Source organism: Corythoichthys intestinalis, chromosome 10 (assembly GCF_030265065.1).
Source record: "Corythoichthys intestinalis isolate RoL2023-P3 chromosome 10, ASM3026506v1, whole genome shotgun sequence".
In the NCBI taxonomy this organism is placed as follows: domain Eukaryota; kingdom Metazoa; phylum Chordata; class Actinopteri; order Syngnathiformes; family Syngnathidae; genus Corythoichthys; species Corythoichthys intestinalis.
In genome coordinates this window covers 9,627,316-9,640,724 of record NC_080404.1, presented here as the reverse complement: position 1 = coordinate 9,640,724, position 13,409 = coordinate 9,627,316, and the positions used below count along the sequence as shown (strand labels likewise).

The 13,409-nt window shown below is 37.4% G+C and overlaps 1 protein-coding gene across 2 annotated transcripts in view; it reads left to right on the top strand.

Annotated features, from left to right (window-relative positions):
• The window catches only part of hmgcll1 (3-hydroxymethyl-3-methylglutaryl-CoA lyase like 1), a 56,993-nt gene extending 45,518 nt beyond the window's left edge, over window positions 1–11,475 (top strand). For both annotated transcript variants that reach the window (XM_057849196.1, XM_057849195.1), the window contains 2 exons: window positions 2,691–2,816; window positions 10,031–11,475. In XM_057849196.1, the coding sequence (XP_057705179.1) occupies window positions 2,691–2,816; window positions 10,031–10,135 (231 nt within the window). In that variant the 3' untranslated portion in view covers window positions 10,136–11,475. The remainder of the gene's footprint in view (window positions 1–2,690; window positions 2,817–10,030) is intronic.
• Window positions 11,476–13,409: the final 1,934 nt, after the last annotated feature.

Here is a 13,409-nt window from a genome sequence, read left to right as displayed (position 1 = left end):
GGTTCAGTACAACAGGAAAAACAAAAAGGCTTTTTTCACACAGCATTTGAAGTTTTGCACTGTAAGGCGCACCTGAATATAAGCTGCCACCTACCAAATTTGACACCAAAACGGCATACGTTCATAAATAAGCCACACTGGACTATAAGCCGCAGCTGTCCTCAATGTATTATAAGTGTCTGTCATAAGAGCAAATGAACCACCATGAAGCTTTGAGCCAATTGGCTACGAAGCTTCATTGCTTCAAGAAGCTTCATTTTGCCATCACTACCTTGGGGGACACAGTCAACCACTGCTGCCACCTGCTGTCAACACTGTTGTGGTCCAACATGCCTCCTAGAATGCATTGCAGCGCTACAGATGTAAACAACAATCAAAGTTCATGTTCTGTGCTACATATTTCTTCAGTTACTGTTCCAGTTGTTTCATTAATTGCTAGTTATGGTATTTGGTAACAGTTTATTTGACAGTGGCACCATAACACTGTCATTAGACAATCATCATTATGACATGACACTGTCATGAGCATTAATGAAGGCTTATAACGGATGTCATTTATTGTTATCTGGCAAATTATCTCACTTTTGAAAGGATGTAAAAGATACAAGCTGGACATAAATGGAGTTAGTGACATAATTGGCGGATGGCACTTAATGACATCTGTCATAGGAATTCAGTAGTGCCCATGATAGTGTCTTTTCATAATAATGACCGTCTTATGACTGTCTTATGACAGTCTTATGACGCCACTGTCTAATAAAGTGTTACCTATTAACCCATATAAATGAGCAAATAAGGCGCACTGGACTATAAACCACAGGATTTAAAATGAAGGGAAAAAGTAGCGGCTTATAGTCCAAAAATTATGGTATATCTTTTACAGGCGAAATTTTTAAAAAAGTAAAAAGTGTGAACTGTGTTTTTGGGGGGTAATGAAAAAGACAGTCCAGTTCAGTCAGTGAACATAAACATATTTGATGTGAAAGACGTGGAATGGATAACATGTAGAACATGAAAAGTAATGTCAATTACTTTGCCAAGTAATGAATTTCTCTTACCTTAGGTAACTGAGTCACTAAATTATTTTTAGGCAGAAGTAATTTGTAACTGTAATTGTTTTTTTTATGGTAATGTTACAAACACAGATAAAATGCAATTACTTAGTGCAGCACAACAAAATTTTGTCATGGTTAACCGGCTGTCCTCTTGCCATTGTTGATTTTGAACAGCGTGCGCGGTGTACTTCCACATTCAAAGATGCACTGCATGTAGTGTTGCTGCACGTAAAGTAGCAAAAGCGCACTCTGCTCCGGTTGCATTCAAAAGACCGAGACCCACGATTTTTGAGTGGACCAGAGTTAGTTTGTTTGGTGCGAAATAAAGTTTGGATACACATTCACATTTACAAAACGAAGTGGACTATCTGAGAAAGAAAAGTGGTCCGTTTAAAACGGACCAAATAGTGCCAGTGTGGAAGCGCCCTATTAAGTGTCTTAAAAAGGTGGTCAGTGGTCAGATTTTCGAAAAAAAAAAAAAAAAAAAGTTAGTTAGTTTGTTAGAAAAAATATATGGTGCTATGATTTGTTTCTAGTCTTGAACTTTCCAAAATTATTCCTCTGGCTAATGTTCATGCACGCAGTCATATTATGAATAGATATGACGTTAAGTTGTTAACTAGCCTCCAATCACAACTACTATTGAGTGAGATGACGGCTTGTGGTTATTGTCATATTTTCTGAAATCAAGATAATTTTTTGGATTAACTGGATTTGGCATGTAAAAGTAGTGCTTATCTGTGTTTTTCCACTTTTTATTAAGAAATTAATACTTTGCATTCCACCATGATATCTTAAAACCTTGTGCTGGACATCCAGCGGCATTTCTTTGGAAGGCACAGTCACTGCTCAGCAACGCAGCGTCACGACTTTTCCCCCTGGTCACCAAGAAGGAGCAAATACAATTTTGTCAAATATAAGACTAGACACCAATGTTATAAAACCAGATATTCATCAAATTGTGCAATAGTCCTCTAGGAAGCAGATACTGTATATATCTTTTCAGCTTTTAATGGTCTTGTCCCTTATCTTTCGGAGCAGCTTTACCACTATGAACCCTCACGTGCCCTGGGGTCCTCGGACTCTGTCCAGTTTGTAATTCCTAGAATCAGAACACACACTCACAAAGTAGTCCCGTTCCAGTTTTACGGCCTCCATCCCACAGCCTTCTCAGTAAGATAACAGGCAAATTGTAGCATAGCCTAACACACTGTAAGTAAAACATAGTCAGATAATATTGGAACCGCTTGATTGTACTGGTAGACTAAGCTCATTTAGAAATGGTGGGTGTATGCCATACTTTATATGACGGTACATGTATCAGAGACAAAATTAAAGATGACTATATCCTGGCTTTATATTCATTCTATTGATTTGATAAAAATAAACAAAACAGAAAGTGAATGTGTGCCAGCTGTCAATGCCATTTCCTTTATTTCAGCAAATCTTTAGAAATCAGAGTAGCATACCTACACAGATGACACAATGTTTTGTATCCTTGATATATGAGAACATTTTTCTAATGCATCGAAGATATAGTTGCTGGAAAAACCAGATATTTAATGGATTGTACAACTATATTAAAAAAAAAACGTAAAAAAAAAAAAAAAAATGTACTGCACTGTATCCTTGCAGATGGGAGTGCGCGTGGTGGACTCAGCAGTGGCCGGTCTGGGAGGTTGCCCGTATGCTAAGGGTTCATCTGGCAATGTTTCAACAGAGGATGTTCTCTACATGCTCCATGGCATGGGCATCCACACTGTGAGTGTGCACACTCCAACAGACCTGCTGTAATTTATGTGCCCGCAATTCCAGCACAGCAGCCCAACTCACACAATCTCCCAGAGTCCATTTACATAAACATATGGCTCTGCAAACATACTTTTCTGTCAGTGTTTATTTTATAACACCAGTGGTTTTGCACAAGTTCTTGCGCCCACACTATTGGGTGCCCTGACCCAGGAACTATTTATTTAACAATCTCTACCCCTGCTGGTGGACCTTTTTCACTACAGGTGGGATGCAGCACTTTACGACTGTCACTCATTGTTTCTTTGTGTGCTGTTTTCGTTTGAAAATGTACAAAGCAGAGTGACATACTGTATTTTAAACAACCCTTTTTAATTAGTAACAGCATTAAAAAACAAAAAACAAAAAAAAACAAAAACTAAAAAAACTAATGTGGAAAATAACCCACTGCAGAATGGCTTTGCTGATTAATCAATTTGAATACTTATTATAGTAGATGGCAAGAAAATGACCTGTTTTCAACATAAAGTATGTTCTATCAATCATTTCATTTTTTGTGTATTGTTATTATGATTGTGTTATGAAAAAGTATCTGAACCTTTTGGAATTTCTCACATTTCTGCATAAAATCACCATCAAATGTGATCTGATCTCTGTCAAAATCACACAGATGTAAAAACAGTGTCTGATTGAACTAAATCCACCCAGACATTTATTGGTTTTTATATTTTAATGAGGAAAGCATGCAAACAATAACAGAAGGGAGAAAATTAAGTAAGTGAACCCTCTGACTAAGGAGACTTAAAGAGCATTTTAACCCAAGTTTTACCAAACATTTTAAGTCAGGTGTGTACCCAAACACTGTTGAGTGGTTTAAAGTTGCCCTGCCCACTATAAACACCTGGTAAGAAATGTCTTGATGACTGATGTGCATCTTGGCTCGGTCAAAAGAGCTGTCTGAAGCCCTGCGATCAAGGTTTGATGATTTGTATAAAGCTGGGAAAGGATAAAAAAGAAACATCCCTGAAAGTGTGGATGTTCATCAATAAAAAGTCAGAGGGGTTGTCTACAAATGGAGAAAGTTTGGAACTGTTGCTTCTCTCCCAAAGAGTGGCCGTCCACCAAAGATGACCACAAGAGTTCAGCGTAGAATACTCATAGAGGTAAAAAAAATTAACCCTAAGAGTGTCTGCTAAAGACTTACAGAATTCACTGGCTCAATCCAATATATCTGTTCACACATAAATTACTGTATATGTAAAACTGATAATAGTATAATAAGAATAGTGTTCACTGGAGGACTCTACAGAGGAAGCAACTGCTGTCTTGAAAAAAAAAAAAAAATGTTGCTTGTTTAATGTTCGCAAAAAGGACACTCCATACTCCAAAGATGTTTTGGCAAAATATTTTGTGGACTGATGAAACCAAAGTTGAATTGTTTGGCTGTAACACACAACGTCATGTGTGAAGGAAAATTGGAATAGCTCACCAACATCAACACCTCATCCACACCATGAAGCATGGTGGAAGGAGCATCATTATTTGGGGCTGTTTTTGCCACCTTAGGGCCTGGACAACTTGCGATCATTAATGGAAGAATGACAATGATCCAAAACACAGAAGTAAATCAACTTCAGAATGCTTTCAGAAGAAAAAAATACACGTTCTCGAGTGGCCAAGTCAAAGTCCAGACTTGAACCCCATTGAGATGCTGTGGTATGGCCTAAAGACAGCGATTCATGCCAGACATCCCAGGAATCTGACTGAACTACAGCAGTTTTGTAGAGAAGAATGGACCAAGAGAAGTCCTGATCGATGTGCCAGACTGATCTGCAGCTACAGGAAGCGTCTGGTTAAAGTTATTGCTGCCAAACACACACAATATTAAATTTGATGGTTCACTTACTTTTCCTCCTTCTGTCATTGTTTGCATACTATCCTCATTAAAATATGAAAACCTCAAAATGTTTGGGTGGTTTTAGGTGAAGCAAACACTGTTTTTTCATCTGTTTGATTTTGACAAGGATCAGATCACATTTGATGGTGATTTTATGCAGAAATGTGAGAAATTCCAAAAGGTTCATATACTTTATCATACCACCGTACATGTAACTACATTTACACTTGTGTGTGTTATTCCTTCTTTGTGCATTCAAATACTGTCAACTTTCACCTGTAGTCAAGCTCCATACCGAGTATTACTTTTTCTAAACACTTAAAACAAGTCATGCATAAACACAAAAAATGCACATCAGCAGATACGTATATAAGAAAGTAAACTCAGTAGTAGACAAAAATAAAAACAAAGCAAGGACTAATGTGCTACTACAGGCTGAAGGCTGTGATGAAGAGCACGAATGCCCTCTACTGGTTAAATCCTGAAATTCGGGCAAAATTAAAACTGCAATTATTTAATCAGCACTGATGCAAAAATCTAAAAATCAGGTTCTATGATTGATGCAAAACCATCCCTGGAATATGATAACAAAATATCACTGCGATACGTTCACAAATAACAAAGGAATAGATATTAAAAAATGATAGCGTACACACTCCAATAACAACAACACGTGCCTCGATTTGAGCAAGTAAAAATATATTCAAATCATGATTATATCGTAGTGTCAACGTCACCTCGTCTTTAGACATTTATTTTCCATTAGGGAAAAAAGGAATACACATAGTTTCTCTGTGTTAAATAGCTGCCTTTTTGTAAAATGCTAAAAAAGCTATATTTTGCTTTATGAATGGCAACAAAGAAAGAACAGGTTGATTGTGCCATCTGCTATTTGGGATCATAGTAATTCGTCTGTCACTATGAATTTCTGGCATATATAAACATAAGAATAAATGTATATACAGTAGATTATCAAAAATAAATGAGTAATTTTCTCATTAATTAAAGTTAAACTCAACTGGATCATTTCTCATAGCATGTTGGCTCTCTTACCGCTGTGCTGCACGGAGACGAGAATACAAATTGAACATAAGTGTAGATCATAGTCTCGAGTGATTTCAGCTAATTAGTGCAATAAAATTTGTGTCAATTATTTTGGTGATTGATTAAACATTAATTTCAGGCAAGCAACTATGTTTTTGGCAGCTCTGTTAATTTTTGTTTTAGCCTTACTCTTTTGGACTTAAATAGTTATTAGTCATAGTCATGTTAGTTATTTCAAAATGTGTTCATCTTCGTCCAGTTTTAGTCAACGAAATCTCATACAAATTACGTCTAGTTTTAGTCGACAGTTACTCATAATATTTTCATCTGTAAAATTCAAATATTTTTGTCCAAAAATAAACAAAGGTTTCCAACAAAGACAGATGAGCACATATTGTATAGGGTGACCACTTCCGTAAGGTTAAAATGGAGGACATTCCACATATTGTAAAAAAAAAAAAAAAAAAAAAAAAAAAAAAAAATCAGAATTACCGTGTATTTTTATCAATAATAAAAATTTGCGGGGTTTATAGATATTTGTGTAACTAAATAGTAAAAAAATACCAATTAAAGGTAAAACATTTTTTGACAATTTATTTAGTTTACTGTACAGTGGTTTCAAATTGCAACGTGTCTCGGAACAAATCTTATTTTGAAACGGTGTTCTGCCAAAATACCCTACACCGGCGAAAGGTCTACCAATGACCAGTGCGCTTGCGCATTCATGCAGCATCAGTTAAAAGCAGCAAGTACTTTTTTTTTTTTTTTTTTCATTTTTATCGAGTCTTTATTTACCTTTTCATTGCTTCAATATAGTTTTGGTGTGTGTTTTCCTCTGATAGCTTTTAAGCATTGTGGTTTCTTGAGGTAGCTTTAAAGCAGAGTGTTTATCTGTAGGCCACATTAGTCACGTAGTGTTTTTAAACCACCCTTATTTGATATTATTACGTTTAAGTATATTCTTAAAACTTTTTTGTGTGTGTTCTTCCTGTATGCAGCTAAACCAGTGGTTCTTTACTGGGGTTCGGTGAAGGTTAAGACACACAGGGCCCTATAGACCCTACTCACCTACGTCACAAAATGACGTGTCGCTGTATCCGGCCGCCATATTGTCCGTCATTTTTTAGCCCTATTCTCAATGGTTTCAATTAGTCGTGCAATTTACAGAGCAATTCATGGAAGCCCCGGTGTTATCTGATGCTGTAAACTCATTGGATGCGTTGTATGAAAGGCATTATGTGGAAAAGCTTCAGTTTATCCATTCGCCAGATCCATATTTGATGCCTAAATCGATTTTTCGACCCGCTGTCTCCGCCGTCTCTGCCTGACATCTGCTACCCTGATATTTACAACTATCTTGTCCACACAAAATCAGCCTATTCTCACGAAAGTTTGAAAAACTTTAAGAGCTTGGAGGCTTATAAATACTTCGTTGCTGGTTGGGTGAAACAGGTCCTTGTCCACGAAAATTCGGCAGGAATCTATCTTGTGCTCGGGAAGGTGAGTTACGAAATTTTTAATTCAAAATCTTTTGTTCTTGCTAACATCCACTGTCAAGTCTAATGTATTTCATGTCATTTGTCAATGGAGCTAGGGCTTTTAATGTTTATATGGTTTAGCGATAGCACTCTCACTACATACATATATAATATGTAATAAATATGAAGTGCGATAGCACTAATCCAGATTGTCCCTAGTTGAATTAATTTTTTGGCTTTTGACCTCAATAGTGAAATTGTAAATTAATTGTATGACAACTGTCTTATTATCCCCTTATAATTATATATTTTCAGGTAGTTCATTCACAACGTCTGAGTGTATGTTGTCGGCGATTAGCCTAGCAATGATCTTAATTGTGGTTGTCAGCCCAATATATATTAAATGCATCTTACCAGATATAAAATGACTACTACATAATCTGTGGTAATCGTTTGGAGCCCAGTTTTCTCGTCGAATTGCAGCAGCCCATCTCGCTCTCTTCTCCGGGTCTCTCGGAATCCGGTAGAACTTCAAGTCTCTCCGTCTATCTTCTCTGTTATTGCAACCGACCGCCACACACGCCTTCACCGTTTTGATTACTAATGTTAATGAGCAGAAAAACACGCCATAATAGGAGGAATTTACGTAGCGGTAATGCATCAACAGTGACGAGTTGACAGACAATATGGCGCGGGGGCGTGGTTGTGACGTCATGTGAGTAGGGTCTATTTTCATACTCTGACTAAAGGCCAAGTGTCGTTTTAGACTAGGTTTTGGACAGGTTTGCTTCCAGTTTACAGGCTTTATCCCATTCCTTTCAACTCCTACCCCTCGTTCTAATGTTAAGAGATAGTGGTTTGTTCAGTGAAGGCTGACTCACACCTGGTATGAGTAAGTAAAACAAACCTAATGGCTGCGTGCGCTGCACAGATAACTAAAAAAAACAAAAAACATTTGCATCACATTTTAGGCCATGAAAATAGTGTGTGATGCAAGGATGAGACCATAAAAAGAGAATGTAGACATGATGAACAACCACAACGGGAGTATACAAACTCTCATGTGATACATTAAAGCTGTTCAGACCACAAGGACATTCAGATTCCTATTTTCTGTGTCTAAGCAGCTGAACAGAACAGGTTAAAAGTAAAATAAATAAATAAAAGAATGTAAACATGAAATTTCATTTTTCAATGTGAAAATTAACTGCAAAACATCAGATTTATTTTTAGTAAATTTAAACAGGCATTTGCTTGCTAGCTTAGCTATATCGGTTTTGAATTTGAAGGGGAAAAAAAGCTTCATTATTAAATTCCGACGGGGTCGGTGAATGTACATGTGAAACTTGTGGGCTTCGGTACCTTTTGCAAGTTTAAAAACCAATGATCTAAACAAAATAAGCTGAAAGCGCACGGTAATACTTAGGGTGTAAAATTCGCCATTTGCCGGTGTAGCATATTTTGGCATAACAACAGTATTAAAAACAAACATTTGTAACAAAGAAAATTATTAAGATCAAGAATTATTTTTTTAAAAACAATGCGACCATTGAACTGCTCAAAAGAATTAAACCCTTTACAAATGGAACAATTTTACAAAGTCCAGCTACAGTTATTTTGTTATCCAAAGGCCATGAGGGTTCTTGAAAAAATATTTTCAATATTGACGCACCTGCTGCTCGCCTCATTTTTTTATATTTCATGCTCTCCGCATGACCTTCTACGGCCGCTCTGCCCCTGCTGCTCACGTGCAGGTCACACTGGCAAAGCGTGCAGAAACTGTGGAACGAGTCTCAACTGTTTTTGGAGAGGAAAATGTGCTTTTTCGTCTACTCAATGTTAAAAACTGTCCGCGGTTTCGGCATGTTTGCTAGCACTGTTGTAAAATTTCGGCCAGGAAATTATGTCGTCACATAACCACACATAAAGCTTTGTTTACATTTAATTGAACCAATGATATGGGACGTTTTTAGAAGAAGCCACTCTTGGCCAATCACATACCAGTTGTGACAAGTCTCCTCTAGACCTACTGACCAGAAAAGCCCAATGACTGGCCAGTGTTTTAAGAGGACACTTGCCAATCTGGAGCTAATGCTAATGCGAATGCTGCACTAATGATAGGAGTTAAATTTAGCGTCTGATGATCACTCAGCAAAGACCTTTAAAGAAGCATTTCATATTCTCTCTTGCCAAGGTAACAAATCTTAGTGTTTCCAAACAAGAAGATGGAGTTTAGCCTAGCTCTGGATGCAACCTAAACTCCGGTGAGGAGAGTGAGGGAGAGGCACAGCACATCTCACATGAGTGACACAAACACTGTAAAGATGCAAGCTGACATCCTCCACGTACAATAATGTCCCGCATTGTGAAGATATGACAGAAACGATGCCACATTTTCATCTCGTTGTCCTTGTCGTCAGACAAAAACCAACCCAAGCCACGTTTTTAGCCCATCATAGTGACGTCATTGTCATTAAAAAAAATTGTTCGTTGACGAAATATTTTCGTTATTGTCATTGTTGACGAAAACAACACTGCAGGCAAGACACATCATTCTTTTGAATCCATTAGTCATTGAATTCATTAGTATTGTCATTGTTTAACTCATTGGCTGACATTACAGTGCAAGAGGTCCAATCCATTTAAAGTAGGAGGGTTGGCAGCGAACCGTCCCACTTCCAAAATTTCCTGGTAATGAATCCCTTTACATACCCAGCAGAAAAAATATAAAAGCCACACGATAGGACGTCTATGATCATCAATAGCAGTGAAATATTTCATTTGAATGTTTTTTTGTTTTTTTTTAGGGGGTAAACCTGGCCAAAGTCTTGGAAGCGGGTGACTTCATCTGCACCGCTCTAAATCGCAAGACAAACTCCAAGGTTGCTCTAGCAAGACACACGATGCCATAATCTTGTCTCTTCTACGTTTGAGTTGATTTGATAATGAGGGCTTCGCCTATTTTTTTCATGTGTCTGCATGGTTTGTAATACAGGTTGGTCATTTGGCATTTAAACTATATTTAATCTACAGTCTCGCTCTGCTATTAGTACTGACTCAATTGACTTGGGCACGCAATAATGGGTCTACATTCTAATAGGAAACTGCTTTGCATACTGAAATAAGCCATAGAAGGAGGCATACACAGTGGCCTTTTAGAGGCTCCAGTCATCTTTCTATTTTACATCTCATTTGCATTCATGTCAAGAAAAAACCCAGTAGAAAATTGGTACCGAATTATTTTTTTATACGTGTGTCCTCATAAAATTATAATGTATTGCACAGCTTTGGTATATGTATATTCAGTATGTCATACTCCCAAGCGATATATTAAAACTGTTTAGACCAATCGGACACTCAGATCTCCATTTTCTGTGATAAGCAATTGAACAAGACAGGTTAAAGAAAAAATAAAAATAAATAATTCAAGATTAGATATTGTTCAAAACATGATCTGAAAGCATTTTTTTCTTGATTTAGGTGAAAAATAACCGACTTTTAGATGTATAGGCTTAATAAGAACACATGTTAATATTTACCAACAGTGAATGGAAGAATCTGACGCATTAATAAGTTAACCAGCCTTCAAAACTCAAAACAAGATGAAAATTATTCAACTAGATTCAAGAAGAATTAACAGATTAAGACGTTATACTGTATATTTGCAGTGAGAAAGTTAGTAGAGGTCAAAACAGATTTATTTTGCATCAATCATCAACCCTATCAATTAATTAGGTTCTTATTGGAGAGAAATGTTGCCCTGATTGCCGTTCACCCAATCTGTATAGTTTTATTAATTTCTCGTCCCCAGCAAATTGTGTACATTCAGGTTATGATTAAGGTTATATTGTCCCTACCAACATTGAGACCAAACCTACGCCCTTGCTCGGAACCGATTAGGCCATTTACGTGGAAAACGCATCTCTACTTACAGAATTTTCAAGTTAAGAAACTATTTCCAGAAGCAATTAAGTTCGGAAGTAGAGGTACCACTGTACTATATGTGTGGTCCGCTTTCATTTGTTACACTCGAACTTTTGACATCATGCCAGTTTCTGTTAGTTTTGAGCGTTGCTTTCACCTTGGGAAGCTATTAGCCAGCTACCTTATTGAGCAGCGTTCGTTTTTACCGCTGGACCGGTGCCACTAATAGCCCAAGATTTGGACCTTATTTCCCTCTGTATTATTTTGCAACTATTGATGTATGTTTTTGTAAGCAAATATGTCTTTATTGATTTACCTAATAGCATTATTGTACGCTCGGTTATGATTGTATTTTCTCAATGTGTGTTCATAGTTTGACGGTGACAAATAAATAAATGTCAGTTGTAAGAAGAACTATGGCGTGATTGATGTTAAGGGAGGGAAAAATATCTGTCTTATTTTTTATTTTATTTTATTAATGTGACGTATAATACATGTTTTTGAATAGTTATTTATATCGTTATTTATATAGTTATTTTGAGTAAGGGTACTTAAAGGGTTCATTCCGAAATTCGGATTACAGTGTATCACAAAAGTGAGTACACCCCTCACATTTCGCACTCTGAGCTCCTGCAGCACTCGTTATTGTACAGTTTTGATGCATGTTCCATGCCTGAATGTGCATCTTTGGTTGTATGGGGGACGGGAAACTGATAAGCATATGCTTAATCTCGTCCGCCTTTGTCTTCTTCTTCGGTTCCAATGATACCGATGATGATGACAATAAAATTCCATTCATTCCGTGTACAGACTTCACTGTGTACAGCATGGGAACTACGTACATCCCTAAATGTCCAAATTGAGTAATGCTTGTCATTTTCCCTCCAAAATGTCATGTGACCTGTAACAGGAATGCTGTCAGCATTGCTTCAGAGATTGAAGAGGTGGGGGGTCGGCCTGTTAGTGCTCAGACCATACGCCGCACTCCACATCAATTTGGTGTGCATGGCTGTCACGCCAGGAGGAATCCTTTTGTGAAGACGGTACTCAAGAAAGCCCGCAAACAGTTTGCTGAAGACATGTCAACAAAGCACATGGATTACTGGAACCATGTTCTATGGTCTGATGAGACGAAGATTAATTTGTTTGGATCCGATAGTCTGAAGCATGTGTGGCGGCGACCAGGTGAGGAGTACAAAGATAATTGCATCATGCCTACAGTCAAGCATGGTGGTGGGAATGACACCCCCCCCCCCCCCCACTTCTTCAATCTCTGCAGCAATGCTGACAGCATTCCTGTTACAGGTCACATGACATTTTGGAGGGAAAATGACAAGCAGTACTCAATTTGGACATTTAGGGATGTACGTAGTTCCCATGCCGTGTACTCACTTTTGTTGCCAGGGGTGTAGATATTAATGGCTATATTTTGAGTTATTTGGGGGGGAAATAAATTAACTCTATTATATAAGCTGCACACAGACTACTTTTTTATTGTGTCAAAGTGTCATTTTGTCAGTGTTGTCCCATTAAAAGATATACTTAAATATTTGCAGAAATGTGAGGGGTGTACTCACTTTTGTGGTACACTGTAACCCAAATTTTCCCGCAAGTCGGAATGAACCCTTTAGGTACCCTTAATCAAAATAACTATATAAATAACTATTCAAAAACATGTATTATACGTCACATCTATTAAATAAATTAAAAATTAAGACAGATATTTTTCCCTCCCTTAACATCAATCACACCATAGTTCTTCTTACAACTGACTTTTATTTATTTGTCACCGTCAAACTATGAACACATATTGAGAAAATACAATCATGACAGCAATGGTTGCACAATAATACAGAGGGAAATAAGGTCCAAATCTTGGGCAATTCAACAAGGAAAATGGCAGCTATTAATGACAGCGGTCCAGCGGTAAAAACGAACGCTCCTCAATAAGGTAACTCAATAGCTTCCCAAGGTGCTGCAGAGATTTAAGAAGTGTGTGTGTGTGTGGGGGGGGGGGGGGGGGGGTGTCATTCCCACCACCATGCTTGACTGTAGGCATTATGCACTTATCTTTGTACTCCTCACTTGGTCACTGCCACACATGCTTGAGACCATCTGAACCAAACAAATTAAATCATTTGCTCCCGGAAACGTATAAATACGTTCTATTTTTAAATGCTTCACTGTCCCAAAAACGTATTTATATGTCTTTTGCGATTTTTTAAAATTTTTTTATAAGAAGCATATACAGTGCCTTGCAAA